Below are 14,834 nucleotides of genomic sequence, written 5' to 3' on the forward strand. Positions count from 1 at the left end.
CATCTGATTGTTCTGTCCCTTCTACACTCTCGGGTTCTTAAGTGCACTTCCATGTCTTCCCTCTCAGCAAGCTCAGCACCTAACTTTGCGAACTCAAATTGTCTCTGCAGTGAAATGGGTACATGAGACACTTCTCACTCAATATTCTATTTTGGTCTTCTTTATTCTCAGGCTTCACCTTCCCTGGACATTTTTGGTAGGTTCCAGAAGTTTCCTTCCATGGTCCACTGGCTCCAAGACCGAAACATCATGGTAGAAGAGCTCGGCAGAAGCAAAGCTGCTCATCTCATGTCAGTCAGGGTCTGCACTCCCAAGTTCACGACAGCATTACTCACCATAGTCAAGACATGGAGTCAACCTAAGCGTCCATCGAGGAATAAATGAATAAAGAAACACGGATATAATGCACAATGGGATATGATTTGGCTCAAAAAGACAGTCCTGCATTATCTCACTTAGGTGTGGAGTCAAAAAGATTTCCACCACAGGAGCAGAGATTGCTAGAGGCTAGAAGGATGTTAGTCAAAGAGGGCACACTTTCAGTTCCACAAGGTGATTAAGTTCAGATCTAATGCACAGCACTAATAATGCTGCTCTTTGGACTTTGTTAGGAAGTTCCTGTGTCCTCAGAAAAAGAAAATGGGAGCCACACCAGAGGGGAGAAACCACACCCATTTCCTCTCCACCGTCCCAGGAGCCTCAGTGCAGAGGAACCCAGGTGCCTGGCCCGTTTCCCTACACTGCAGGACAGGTAGCCAGTGCAAGAAGCACCCAGGACACAGCCACCAGCTCATCCAGAGGAACCAGGCTAAATCCACTCTAACAAGGTGAAACGCTTTGCATACAAACTAATAATTTATGAACGGTTCTGTTATATAAATATAGACTTTGCTCCTATGGTCTAAAGGACAAATTTAATAGTTAACACAGTTTGTCAATTTCTAAATTGTGCTTGAGACTATCATTATTGCTAACTGCACTACTGTAGTTAGGATGTCATATCTTTGTAATCAGTTTTTCCCCCTTGTGTAACAATATTGGGAAGCTCTGGAGAAATAGCATCACCACAACCCTGTACCAAAAGATGGGGGACTGAGCTGAACAGAAACCAACATCCCACTCTCAATTAATTGGGAAGGTAAGATCTTGGGACAGACACAAATCAAGAATCTCTTATACACAGAAGATATCCCTGGAGAACAGACTTTTCCTGGAGAAGCCTTGATACTAACGATATACTTACCTACTACCAAAATTCACAAGAATCATCACAGAAAACAAAATTAAAAAAAAATTTAAATAGAAAATATCAAGATGAAGGAGCAGAGCTGGGGATTTAGCTCAGTGGCACAGCGCCTGCCTGGCAAGCACGAGTTCATGAGTTCGATTCTTGCTACCAGAAAACAAACAAACAAACAAAAAAGTCCAGAAGACATCTACATAGAAGAAATTGAAAGTCACACAGCTGAAATTTCTGAAATGATAGCAACTGAAGTAAAGCAACAACTCATCAAGCTATAGAGGAAATCAGATTAGAAATCATTTCTCAGGTAAAAAAAGAAATGACAACCATAATGAAAAAAATTACTCAGCATATCTAAAAAAGATATAGACAAAAAATAAAGGAACATAGAAAAATAATACAATCCTTGAATGAACAATATAGGAAAGAATTAGAATGCATGAAACAAGATTCAAAGAGATATACAGGAAATTAAAAATTCCACTGAAAGCTGGAGAAACCATTTGTAAAAAACTGAAGAGAGACTTTCAGACCTTGCAGCTAGCAATCATAAAAGGAAAGAGCTCTTTAAAATAACAAGGAACCAGGAAATAACAATTCAATAGCTGCAAAATCATGCAAAGAAAAACAATATAAAACAAATAGGTGTCAGGGGCCGGGGATTTAGCTCAGCGGCACGGTGCCTGCCTGGCAAGCACAAGGTCATGAGTTCCATTCCTGGTACCAGAAAAAAACCAAAAACAAAACAAAACAAAACAAAAAAACAAACAGGTGTCAATGAGAAAGCAGGAGTCAGCACAAATGACATAAAAAGTCTATTTGGAGAAGTACTAGCAGAAAATTTCCCAAGCATGGGAAAAGAACCTGATGGACAGGTACCTGAGGCACACAGAACTCCAATTATACATAATCAAAATAAATCTACATCCAGACATATAATATTCAAAATCCAAGAAATTCAGCACAAGAACAGAATATTAAAAGCTGTTAGAGAAAAGAAGCAGATCACCTACAGAGCAAAGCCCATCAGAACTAAGGCAGACTTCTCAACACAAACCCTCAAGTCAAGAAGAGCTTGGAGTGAAATATTTCAATTCCTGAAAGAAAACAACTTCCAACCCAGATTGATGTAACCTGCAAAACTCTTTCAAAATTAATGGAGAGAGAAGGTACTTCTGTGACAAAGAGCAACAGAAGAAATTCATGACCACCAAACCAACCCTACAAAGAGTACTGAAAGATATTCTAGAAAGAGATAAAAATGACCACAATTTCAAGAACAACAACAGAAGGAAACCACCAAGCAGGGCAAGCAACTAAACAGAGAAGAAAAGCAAATACAACTTACCAGAACCTGTGACACTCAATGAAATCAGCCCTCAGAAGGAAACCTATAACAGTGAATTCTCACATCAGGAAGGTAAAATGAACACAAATAAACAACCGAATGCTGCACCTCAAGCTTCTAGAAAAAGAAGAGCAAGTCAAGCCCAAAGCCCACACAAGGGAGGAAATTATAAATATCAGAGTAGAAATTAATATATTAATGGAGGGGCTGGGGATTTAGCTCAGCAGCACAGTGCCTGCCTGGCAAGAGCAAGGTCGTAAGTTCGATTCCCAGTACCAGAAAAAAAAAACAAAATAAATTAATGGAAACTAAGAAAACAATACAAAAAATTAATGAATCAAAGAGTTGGGTTTTTGAAAGAATAAATAAAATTGATAAACCCCTAGCCAACCTAAACAAAAAAGAAAGAAAGAAAGAAAGAAAAAACTCAAATTCATCCCATAAAGAATAAAAGGGGTGAAATCACTACAGATCCTATAGAAATCCAGAAGATCACCAATACCTTCTGGTCTTTGGCTTCTGGACTCAGTCCCATTTCCACAGCAAACATGTCTCAGCCTGTCAGAAATAGACAGGACATGGATTATTCACAGTTTCAAGAGTCTGATGATACAAATGAAGATTATGGAAGAGACCCAGGTCCTCCCACTAAGAAAAACCAATCATCTCCTCAAGAAGCTAAAAATAAGAGGTGGTATGGAAAGAACGCACAGGAAGACAGTAAGGACTCAGAAGAAAGGGATGTGAAGACCAAGAAGGGTGATTCCCATTCAACAGAGGACCATAAAGATGAAAAAATGACCAGAAAAATGTGTGCAAGCAAAGCAGCAGGCAGCATTTAAAGCAGCTTCCAAACAGAGACAGAGATGCTTGTGGAAGATGCGGGTAGTGAGGAGGAGCAAGAGAAAGAGTCCAGCAGTGATGAAGATTTCCTAACGAAAGACGATGATGGCAGTGACTACAGCAGTTCAAAAAAGAAAAACAAAAAATAGTTAAGAAATCCAGATCTGAGAAAAGAAAGTGCCCAGACACAGGCTAAGGGCTACAGTGACACCAAGTCCAGTGAAATGCAAAGGAAAGTGGGTCTCCCCAGAGCTTCCAAGGCATCAAAGGAGAAGAGTCCTCCCAAAGATGAGGAACCTGAAAGCCCTCCAGAGAAAACACCAGCAAGCCCCCACCGGAGGAGATGAAGGGTCTGAGGATGAAGCCTAGTCTGGGGAGGATTAAAAGAGCTCATGTTTGGGGGAGAGATTTTATTAAAAGAAAAAAAATGGAAAGAAAGAAAAATAGATGGGGAAGAAGAGAACCTACTTAAGATAGAACATGGTTCTGGCTATGGCTTGACTCATGGGCTTGCAGTGCTTTTTTTCTATTTGTTGAAAATAATTTTTCTCTTTTCCCTTTTCTCTCTTCCCCTCTCTCCCTCACTCTTTTTCCCTCCCTCTCCTTTTCCAGAAAATCATTGTATATGGAAGTGTTTAAGTTACCTGTGTGCCTGTTGGTCTTCTCTTTGCCTGCCTTACAGCAGGAAGGAACTTTCCTTTTCACTGTTCCCCGGTGAAAGCCATGTCAGGTTAGCTGGGTTGACTGCTCCAGCTTTTCTTTGTAACAGAAGATGCACCACATGTATGAAGTGATAAGATCTGAGCTGGAGACTATGGGAACTTTGCTTTTGGCTAAAATGACATAGCAAGTTGAACAGTAATCAAAAACAGACAGATTTGAAAAATAATTGCTTCTTTCTCGTCTAGACTTCTAAACAATCAATTGTCATCTAGTATGAGTTTATATGTCTATATACATAAGTATAAATGTCAGGGGCTGGGGATTTAGCTCAGCAGCACAGCGCCTGCCTGGCAAGCGCAAGGTTGTGAGTTCGATTCCTGGTACTGAAAAAAAAAAAGTATAAATGTCTAAAAGAACTCATGACTCTAAACTGATGAGTCCAGTAGGAGATAAAGGTGAATTCTGAATTGTTACGAGAAGTACCTACACTTTTTACCTTCGTGGGTGGGTGTAGAATGGTGGGGATACTTGACTATGTTTGGGGGTATGGATTTTCATATTTATTTCATCATTTATCTCAAAGAGACGTGGAGTCCATAGTCCTTTTATCCAGCTAGTCTGTAAGAAGCTTAGAAAATACAAGGGCTGCCAAAACTAAAATCATTCTTGATTTCATACTTTAGTCTTTAATAGGTTATATTTTTAAAATATATATCCTGGTTTTTGGATAAGATTTTACAAAGGTAAGAGAAAAAGGGAGGAAAGACCCCTAGAACTTAAATGGCAAGAAGGATCTACACATCACAGTGGGTTTCTTTTCACTGACAATGTTTAGGTTTTACACAAATAAAAGTTCCAGTTAATGTGAAACTCAGTCACAAAGGGTTGAGACTTTTCCTTTATGAAAACAGAGAACTGAAATTCTTTCATGCTGTAAATGTGCTTTCAGATCCCATGAACCGTGCTGTTTTTATTTGGGGATAGAACATTTTCCTTTTCACACCCAGATCTTCCCAGTTGCTTTGTAGAAACGTGCCATGAGATACAACTGTCCACCTCCCGCTGCTGCGTGGAACGCCGCTTCACACCCTGATCCAGCGCCCGGCGGCTCTGCGGTCCGACCCTTCCGGTTCCGTTCTCCACATACTGACAGGAGGGAGGGGTCTTAAATGCCGCTTTCACGTTATGGAGTTGGGCTGGGCCCCTGCTTATGGCTTATGTTTCCTACAGCAGCACACTGACACTTAACCGGGCTAGAGAAACCCGAGTGTTTTCAGGAGGCCCGTGTGCCGTTGGTAACAGGACTTTTCCACACCTTAGAATAAGTCAGGAGATAGATCTGTAGGTTTGATCCTGCACATCTGGATACGGTGCTGTAGTGGGAGACATCGTTTAAGGGTCCTAGCAGGTTAATAAATTGGAAAATTAGCGAACTTTAACATTACTTTTTTCTGCCTTTTAATCTAGGTTAGCTTCCTCAATGGTCTATTTTTGTGGTTTTCTTTCTGGCTTTAAGTAGCAACAAGTTTTCCTCAGACAACGTGGCTTTTTTGCAGGTATTCCCAGGACAAAGGGGTTTTTGTTTGGTTGGTTTTTGTTTTTTGTTTTCTTTTGACAAAGGGTTATTTAAGAAATATTTTTACTCTGGTTTTTAAGACGCTTTAAGGAACATTCTTCACTCTGATTTTGTAAAAAACAAAACAAAACAAAAGCACCCATTGTCAGAGTCATTTCCTTGCCGCACTGTGTGTAAAAGAACATGTAAAGAGTACTTAGCACATGACCAAAAATACAGTGCTTGGATAGAAGTTCCGGCTGGTTTATCGCCTTCTGCCATGTTTAAATTTACAGTCGTGAGCAATGTAATGAGGGTGTTAAGGATTATTCTATTTGTGTTAGTTCAGGTGTCCCACTTTTAACAAAAAAAGATTTGTGTTCATAGAGTAAAAGACCTGTCAGTGTTTCCAAACGCGCTCTTCTATTTTACATCTTACATTCCTAGTAATATTTGAGCTTTTCTTAGGTACATTTTATGCAGCTGAGAGGGCTCTTTTTAAGCCTTAGCCTCATTTTTGTGTGTAGCAATCTCTTTATTTTTTTATTATTTTAAAGAGAAAAGAACAAAATCAAAATAATAAAAACAAAGGCAAGAACCACACAAAAACTATAAAAATGATACAGAATTTCACAACAGGATGATAGGAAATCAGCAATCATTGTTGTATTACTTACTGTTATCTTCAAACTAGTAGCTCAGGTTACCAGATATAGGTATGCAAGACTGACCAAACAATTAAACATTAACTGCTCCTTTCAACAACCAATAGAAATTAGTAGTACAATCATCCTAGCTATCTTGTGTGTGTGTATAGATAGATAGAAAAATAGATAGATAGATGATAGAGTCACTGCTGAATTCTACAAGAAATTTAGAGAAGATATAAGGCCAATACTCTTCAAACTCTTCAATGAAATTGAAAGGGAAGCAATACTCCTTAACTCTTTCCTGGAGGCAAATATTATCCTGACACTAAAACCAGAGAAAGATACAACCAAAAAAGAGAACTACAGGCCAATCTCCCTAATGAACACAGATGCAAAAACCCTCAATAAGGTACTGGCAAACAGAATTCAACAAATCATCAAGGAGATTATACACCATGACCAGGTTGGGATTTATCCCAGGAATGCAGGGATGGTACAATACTTGCAAACCAATAAATGTAATACACAATGTCAACAGAGCCAGAGACAGAAATCACATGATCTTCCCAATAGATGCCAAAAAAGTTTTTGGTAAAGTCCAGCACACATTCATGACAACAACCCTATAGAAAATTGGAATAGATGGTCTTTATCTCAACTGATAAAAGCCATCTATGACAAACCAATGGCCAACATCATAGGAAATGGACAACAACTGAAAGCTTTCACTCTAAAGTCAGGAACAATCCCTTTAATACATGAATCTGCACTAACATCTCTGTGACATACCCACATTAGAGGTAATCATGTTTTCTAGTGTATGTGACTTGATTTGGCTTCTTGTTTAGAGACTCTTTTAAAACTAATTCATTAGATTGAAAACTGTATTCTCTGTGTCTTATAGGCTGGGCAGATGGACCTGTGTCCCCAAGTGAGACAGGCTCTGAAAATGGCTTTTCCACTTCACTGATGTTTTAAAATGCTCTAATCTTCCCTCAAATCATGCACACAAGTAGGAGGACAGTTATGGTAACTGAACTGAAACACCTTAGGCTTGATGATGGTGTTAGCATGTGTAACAGCTGAAGAGGGTAGTACCCGGCCCTTGTCACTTCCCCTCAGCCAAACCTGCTCTTTTTTTCTAGTGTGCCTGTAGTGAAGTGCCAGTAGCATTCACTGTCCTATTTTGCAGTGCTCGGGAAGTAGGACATTGACTTTGAAGGTGCTGGTTTATGTTATCTGAAGTCTAAGCTCCCCTCGGTTTACCTCTGTAACAGATTTTGGCAGCTGTGCTGACCGACACTCCATCCTAATTCTTAGAAGTTCTTTTGTGCTCTCCTCCCCTCCAGCTAGCGACAGGTAGTTTCTGTCTCCATTGCCGGTAACTTGCTGCTGCTTTCCGCCATCCTCACCTCAGACTGGAACCAGGGGAGGGGACCCAAGGGTAAATTTTAATCTCAGTAACGGAAGATTTGCCATTAATGTGAATATAGGGGGGTCTTTTTTTAATAAAAGAAACTTTACAAAAAATTTAGAGACTGGAAGAGATATTATAGGTTTAAAAAACCAGAACAGTGAGCAACAGTTACATAAGCATTTTCCTAATGTTATGTATACATATCCACATTAGAGACCTTTTAATTTATTGACAAAAGCAATTAACCAGACAAAGTTTTGGAAATGTGGGATATCTCTCATTTTTTTTTAAAGAGCTCTTCCCTACCTGAGAATCCTTATGCAATAGGAGTAGAGGAAAGTGAGTTTAAACCCTTCTCTTTTATTATTTTATTAATTCTTTGTTGTGACAAAATACACGTAAAATTTGCCATCGGAACCGCGGTGCGCAGCTCAGTAGCACTGAGCACATTCCCATGGCTGTGCAGAAACCTCATCTCCCCAAACTGAGCCTCTGTCCCCTCCCCAGCCCCGCACCACCCTCCTCTCTCCAGTCTCTGTGGATCCCTCCTGGGAGTGGGACCCTGCAGCGAATGTCCTTCGGTGTCTGGTTCAGGTCCCTGACCACAGTCTTCAAGGGGCATCGCAGCAGCGTCAGAATCTCCTTCCTGTTCACAGCTGGGGAATATTCTATGGTGTACAGGAACCACAATGTGTCTGCCCTTCCGTCAGCTGCTTTTGCATTTTGACTGCAGTAAACGAATGCTGCTGTGTGCAAGGGTGCACATGCAAAGGGAAAGTTTCTAGCTTATATATTTTGATATCATTTTGCACGTATCCAGGAGAGCCCCTCGGAAGCTGCTGTATTACAAACGCGGCGCTCAACGTTTTGAAATTCCGAGTTCCTTTTTTGCTGCAGCTTCCTGCCACATTTTACTTGACTCATTTTTTTTTTTAATGGGTAGCTTTTGTGTTTTAAAACAGTTTTAGATGTCTAGGAAAATTGAGCAGAGAATATGCAGAGTTCCTATATACCCCATCTGCACATTTTCTCATCACATCTGCTGTGGTCAGAATGTTGCTGTCCCCTCCAAAATGCAGGATTTGGAATCTGACACCTTCTATAGTCGTAAGAAGTAGAGCCCTTGGGAGGTATAAGTCAGGAGGGCTGTGCTCATGAATCATGCTCATGTCCTTACAAAGAAGCATGTGGGGGCTGGGGATTTAGCTCAGCGGCAAAAGCGCCTGCCTGGCAAGCGCAAGGTCGTGAGTTCGGTTCCCGGTACCGGAGAAAAACCAAAAAACAAAAAAAAAAAAAAACAAAAACAAAGAAGCATGTGGTCCCCCCCCGACCACACCACCGCCGTGCTCCTTTGAGGACTAAACACAAGGTGCCATTTTCAAAGTTTTTGACGCAGTCTCAGCCCTCGCCAGACACTGACTCTGCCAGAGCATTGCTCTTGAACTTCCAATCTCTGAAACTGTGAAGAGCACATTCACGTTCCTTATAAAATATCCAGTGTGAGGTATTTTGTTACTGCCTTTCAAAATGACTAACAGAGCAACTTTTCAAAAATGTTTTCTAGTCTATGAAAAACTAAAATCCATAATCAAGTAATAAGAGTAATAATAATTATTACATTGTGCATCATTACCTTCAAAGTGATTACTCAGAGTACAAGATAAAAAAAGATTCTTACTCCCAAAACACCTCCCCAAAATCTAGTAATAGCAAATGCTGGTGAGGATGTGGGGGAAGAGGAACTGCCCAGCCAGTTGTTCGCGGTAACACCACTATGAAAATCAGTGTGGAGATTCCTCAAAAAACTAAGAAGAGAAATTCCATTCAACCTAGCTATCCCCTTTCTAGGTATCTTCCCAAAAGAGTTAAGATCCTATTACAGGGACACATGCATATCAACGTCTACAGCGGCACAATTTATAATAGCTAGATCTTGGAAATAGCATCTTGCACTAGTCTGATACATTTAATATAGTTAATGAACCAAAAATGGGTTCGTGATTATTAAATTCTCCCCTTCACATTGAGCTATATCCCAGGCCCTTCTTATTTTTTGATTTTGAGACAGAGTCTTGCTAAATTACTGCAGCTGGGCTCAAACTTGTGGCTCTCCTGCCTCAGCCTGCCAGAGTGTAGGGAGGACAGGTGTGTGCCACCACGTTTCCCTATTTCTATATTTACGTGTTTAATGTTCTTTTCCTCACGATATTACATCATACTTAATCATCGTCCTTCCTTAGGTCCCTTGTACAAGTTTATGGTTATTTTTGGTGGCCATCAAACCCAGGGGTGCTCTACCACTAAACTCTACCCACACCCATTTTAATTTTTTTGAGACAGTGTCTCCCTAAGTCATTTGTTGCCCAGGCTTGCCCTGAATTTTTAATCCTCCTGCCTCAGGCTCCTGAGTCACTGGCTACCGTGCCAGGGTGGGTTTGTTTATGGAGCCCTGGACTCTGAGGGGAATAAGTGAGATTTCTTTTGTCCATCGAAGCAGGCTGGGCTGGGCTTTGCTTACTCATCAAAGACTCATGTGCGGGGGAAATTGGAAAATACATTTATTTACAGAAAACAGAAACAGACCAACCAAGCAGGTGTCGGTCAGGAGCGGACCCACTGGATGCCAAAGAAGGTCTCGTCGGCGTTTGGGGAGGGCAGCAGCTGCAGGCTGAGGTTGGTGCAGAGGACGTCCCCGCGGGCCAGCGGCGTGAGGCGCTGGGAGGCCACAGTGCAACCCTGGCCAAAGCCCAGGCGCAGCAGGCTGACGCTGTGGGTGGCGGAGCAGACGCCCACGGCCAGGGTGGCGTCGTGGTGCCTGACGTGCCCCGTGGAGGAGCACTTGGCCAGGGTCACCTGGATGTGCAGGTGGTAGACCCCCTCGCGGCGGACACGCAGTTGCCCGTCGTCCAGTGAAGGTCCGTGCAGGAAAGAGCGCCCCAAGGACGGGTCCGCCTGCCAGCGCAGCCTGGGGTCCTGCCGGGGACCTGGGGCGGAGGGTTAGAGGATGGGGTGGAGGTTAGGAAAACTGGGTGTTGCTACAGATAGTGGGACAAGGCATTAGGGAGGGAGAGGTAAGGGGAGGGCGAGGGAGAGAGCTAAAGGGAGAGGAAACCTAGCCGCAGTGGGACAGGTTACAACCCCAACACGCTGGAAAGCTGAGGCGGGAGGATCATAAGTAAGGCAACTTAGGGACTTGCAGAGACACACACACACCCAATTAAAAAGGGCCAGAGTGCTTTCCTATCATTTCACAACGTCTATCCAGCCTCCGAGTTTATATTAACTCTTTCAGGTTTTACACTAGTGAGACAATGCAGTGCTTGCACATGCCGGTCTGATTTATTTCACTTATGAGTATGGTCTCTAGTTGTGACCATTTACCGATAAAAGCCTGGAGTGCTCAAGGGTAAAGGGCAACTGGGATGTGGGAAAAGAAAAGGGAAAGAAGGAGAAATTTTGTATGTATGTATATACAGGATAGTTACCATAGTTGATCTACTGTCTTCTATTCCTTTGCTGAAAGAAACTGTTAACGAGTCGTGGATTGATCAATACTGCATGTCTCTATCTGTTTTCGTGAGAAACCACTTTGAAGATGTCAATATGTAATACAACAAGCATTGTTCATTGCCTATCACTGTTTGTAACTCTGTATTGTCTGTACTGTTCTTCTGCTATTTTGTAAAAGATTGTCTGTCCGTTAATGTTTTCCTCCTTTTATTTTTAAAATAGAAAATAAAAAGGGCCAGAAATGTAGCTCAGTAGGAAAGCTCTGGGTTCAGTCCCAGTACAGCCATGTACAGAGGGGGTGGCTGGGCACATGCAGGTGGGGTGAGAAGCGGTCTGTTGTGCTCCGTAAAGAAGGTTCCCGAGAGGAGGTTGAACGGGTAAAGGGAGAGGCTTCCCACGGACCCCAGCAGCCTGGCGACCCACCTACCCACCCTGTAGTCCTTCCTGCTCAGGGAGGCTACCCTCCACCCACTTTAGGGAGCAGGCCCTCCCCGGGGTGCCCCACCTCTCCCCGGCCTCACTTCCGGCCCAGACCTCCTCTGCCCCTTTTCCTACACGTGGCCTCGCTCTCCCGTTCGCTGCTCATGTGCCCGAGTGCGGTGCTGGGGACGAGCCTCAGGCCCTCCCGCCGAGCCCTCCAGCCCTCCGCCACCCGGCTCTCGCGCCCTTCGGCTGTGCTGACTGTCCCCGCCCTGGGCAGGGGCGCGGAAGCCCGGATCCACCTGCGCCGCGCTCTGCTGCAGCCCGAGGCGGGTCTGATGAGTGTTTCGGTTTTCCGCAGGGGGGCAGTGAAAAGTGTAGAGCCGAGATGAGGGAGGAGCCGATAAACAGGAATCGCACACACTGTCTCTTCTCCGTTTCGCTCTTTCACTTCCGCTTTCCTTTCTAGCAAAGGCGTTCACTGTCCACGAGTCAAGAGCCTTCCCGCTTCACCCTCGCTCTTCATTTCTTTCTCCCTCCCTCTCTCCTCTCTTTTCTTTCCCTTTTGCCTCCCCTTTCCTTCTGACATTTCCTCTCCACCTCCTCTTCCTCCTTCTTCCTTTCTCTCTCTCTCTCTCTCACACACACACATACACACACGCGCGCGCACACACGCAGGGCACCCGCGGAGCCCTCATCACCTGTGACATTCAGCTGCAGCTCCGCCGCGTCCCCCTGGACGAAAAGACAGAACACAGGACAAGGTCATCAGCGGGGGTAACCGTCCCCTGAGACTCCTCCCCACGGCCGCCTCTCTCCCCTCCGGCCTGGGGTGTCTCTGCGCCGTGTCTGCGCTTCCTTCTCCTTCGCACCTGCCTGGCGCACGGCCGCGGTCACCGCCCGAGTGGTGCGCGCCTCGGCCCGGGTCCTGCCCGCTCCCCGCGCCCATCCCCCCCCTCCCCACGAGCTCTGCCTCCCTTTCCTCCCGTCTCGCTTTCATTCTGCCCTAAGTTATTTCCACTTCGGGTTTCTCATACGAGAGAAACATGCGATAGCTCATCGCGCACCCATTTTCTCCGGAAAGACATCCCAAGGAGAAAGTCGTTTTGGACCTGGAGCCGCCAGAGAAGACCTGGCAGGTCTCCCCGGACCTCGGGTCCCTGTCCTGTCACCGCAGCTCACACCCCAGACCCTGGGGAGGCGATGCGACCCCCGACTCTTGGATCGCGGGGATCGTGGGGATCCCAGCCCTGCGGGTGTGGGCGGCACCGCTCTGCGCCCGCCCCCGCGCCGCTGCCAATCTGCGAGGCCCCCCTCATCCGGGTCCTCCCCAGCTGCGCCCCCCCCCCCCCGCGGCTCTCCTTTCTGGCTCTTCCTCCCTTGAGCCCCGACTCCGCAGTCACGTTTCGCGCTCTGACCCGGACTGATCGCGCAAAGCTCCAGCGGACGGTCTCGGGGCTCCTCCAGCTTCCCCCCAGCTTCCAGCCGAGGACCCCCGCCGGGCGCTGGGGCCCCCTCCCGCCTCTCCACTCACCCCTGGCTGCCCTGCGAAGTGCGGGGTTCTGAGGCAGAAGACCAAGCAAACGACCGCACACGCCACACAGAGAACGACAGCCAAAGCCGCCTGAGAGGTGGCGGCCTTGGACCGGCGGGCCGAGCAGCAGCGAGACCTGTCCTCCATGGCGTGGTGGCCGGCGCTGCTCCGAGGCTGCCTGCACGGTGGCTTCAAGGAGCGGGAGAGGAAACGCTGGCCCCTTTTTTCTATCAAAAAGATGGGTCCTAGGCCTCAGAGCTGCAAGGCGGGGCCCCACCCGGCCCTTTGGATCCCTGACGTCACCTCCCGGGGGGTGGGGGGGCGCGGCGGCCGGGATCCCCGGCGCTGCTGCCTGCATGCCGCGGCCCCGCAGCGACGCCCGCTTCACGTCGCGGTCACCGCATGGAAATGTTGCCGTAGTGTCCCCGGGGCTGCTCCGGGGTCTTCGTTCTTCTAAGCGGGGAGTGTGCAGAACGCAGAGGATGAGAGAGGCCAGTGCACAGGAAACCACGCCCGCACCTCCTCTCTCCCTCCTTTCTCTTCTCTCACTCTTTGTCTCACTCTTTCCCTCGCTCGTTTTCCCTCTCCCCCTCTCATTTTCCCCTCCCCCCTGCTTTTCTCTCTCCCCTCTCGTTTTCTCTCTCCCCTCTCATTTTCTCTCTCCCCTCTCCTTTTCTCCCTCCTCTCTCCTTTTCTCCCTCCCCCTCCTTTTCACCGTCCCCCTCTCCTTTCCCCCCTCTTTTTCTCCCTCCTCTCTCCTTTTCTCCCTCCCCCTCTTTTTCTCCCTCGCCCTCTCCTTTTCTCCCCCCCTCTCCTTTTCACCCTCCCTCTCTCCTTTCCCCCTCTCATATTCTCCCCCTCTCCTTTTCACCCTCCCCCTCTCCTTTCCCCCTCTCATCTTCTCCCCCCTCTCCTTTCACCCTCCCCCTCTCATTTTCTCCCTCCCCGTCTCTTTTTCCCCCTCCCCCTCCTCTTCCCTCTCCCTGTCTCTCCGCACCCGTGGAACCCCTGTGAGATTTGCCTATGAGATTCAGTGGCAGCTCTGCTCTCCCCTCTGGAAGAGAAGACCAGAACGCAGGACCAGCACACAGCGATGCAAGAGCCCAGCTTTCCCTAGGAGTCTCCTTCCTCTATCAAGCTTTCATCCCACCAGCATACTGGTGATGTTCTGTTCTTCGCTTTTTATTTTTTTGGTTTTTCTCCGGTACCGGGAACCGAACTCACAACCTTGCGCTTGCCAGGCAGGCACTTTTGCTGCTGAGCTAAATCCCCAGCCCCTAAAAAAAATTTCGCTTTTTATTATTCTATGTCTGTGACACAAACTAATGTATTCACCATGGGGAATCGGTAGACACAAAAATCGCGTCCTGAGGCTTTTACCTCCTCTTGCCCGCCTCCCGTCTCCCCTCATCGCCGTCCCCTGTCTCCACAAACTCTGCCTCCCTGCTTGCTATCATGTCTCTTATTTTGTTCTTAGCTTATTCTTTGATTTTGTCCTATAAGAGAAGACATGCGATGTTTTCCCTTAGCAATACGGTCAGGGTGCATCCGTTTTAACAGACGTCCTAAACGCAGTTGGCGCTTACAGCCCCGGCCGGCTTCAGAGAACCCGCGCGGGGCTCCGGGCGCTGGGGGCCGAGGATCAGGGCAC

The 14,834-nt window shown here is 46.1% G+C and overlaps 1 protein-coding gene and 1 pseudogene across 4 annotated transcripts; one reads left to right on the forward strand and one right to left on the reverse strand.

Moving 5' to 3' along the window:
• The first annotated feature begins 3,052 nt into the window (after window positions 1-3,052).
• On the forward strand, window positions 3,053-3,818 carry LOC102008549 (annotated as a pseudogene).
• A 6,442-nt stretch (window positions 3,819-10,260) lies between these two features.
• Window positions 10,261-13,746, reverse strand: LOC102008868 (CD70 antigen-like). 4 transcript variants are annotated; one of them, XM_013505039.1, is made up of 4 exons: window positions 12,717-12,949; window positions 12,351-12,384; window positions 11,952-11,984; window positions 10,261-10,703 (listed from the first exon to the last, which is right to left on the reverse strand). In XM_013505039.1, the coding sequence occupies exons 1-4, from the start codon at window positions 12,735-12,737 to the stop codon at window positions 10,321-10,323; spliced, it is 471 nt and encodes a 156-aa protein (XP_013360493.1). In that variant the 5' UTR covers window positions 12,738-12,949; the 3' UTR covers window positions 10,261-10,320. The 4 variants fall into 4 exon arrangements, with proteins under 4 accessions (XP_013360493.1, XP_005405761.1, XP_005405762.1 ...); XM_005405704.2 differs by lacking the exons at window positions 11,952-11,984; window positions 12,717-12,949 and adding an exon at window positions 13,184-13,746; XM_005405705.2 differs by lacking the exon at window positions 11,952-11,984.
• Window positions 13,747-14,834: the final 1,088 nt, after the last annotated feature.

Source organism: Chinchilla lanigera, unplaced genomic scaffold (assembly GCF_000276665.1).
Source record: "Chinchilla lanigera isolate Chin_1 unplaced genomic scaffold, ChiLan1.0 scaffold00094, whole genome shotgun sequence".
In the NCBI taxonomy this organism is placed as follows: Eukaryota; Metazoa; Chordata; class Mammalia; order Rodentia; family Chinchillidae; genus Chinchilla; species Chinchilla lanigera.

Bases quoted from the DNA above. Each gene is read 5' to 3' on its own strand.
- LOC102008868 (XM_005405704.2), bottom strand. From the start codon at position 13,330: ATGGAGGACAGGTCTCGCTGCTGCTCGGCCCGCCGGTCCAAGGCCGCC. The intron at 12,385-13,183 runs GTGAGTGGAGAG...CTTTTCGTCCAG, and splicing joins ACTTCGCAGGGCAGCCAGGG to GGGGACGCGGCGGAGCTGCA. The intron at 10,704-12,350 runs GTGATGAGGGCT...CCTCCGCCCCAG, and splicing joins GCTGCAGCTGAATGTCACAG to GTCCCCGGCAGGACCCCAGG.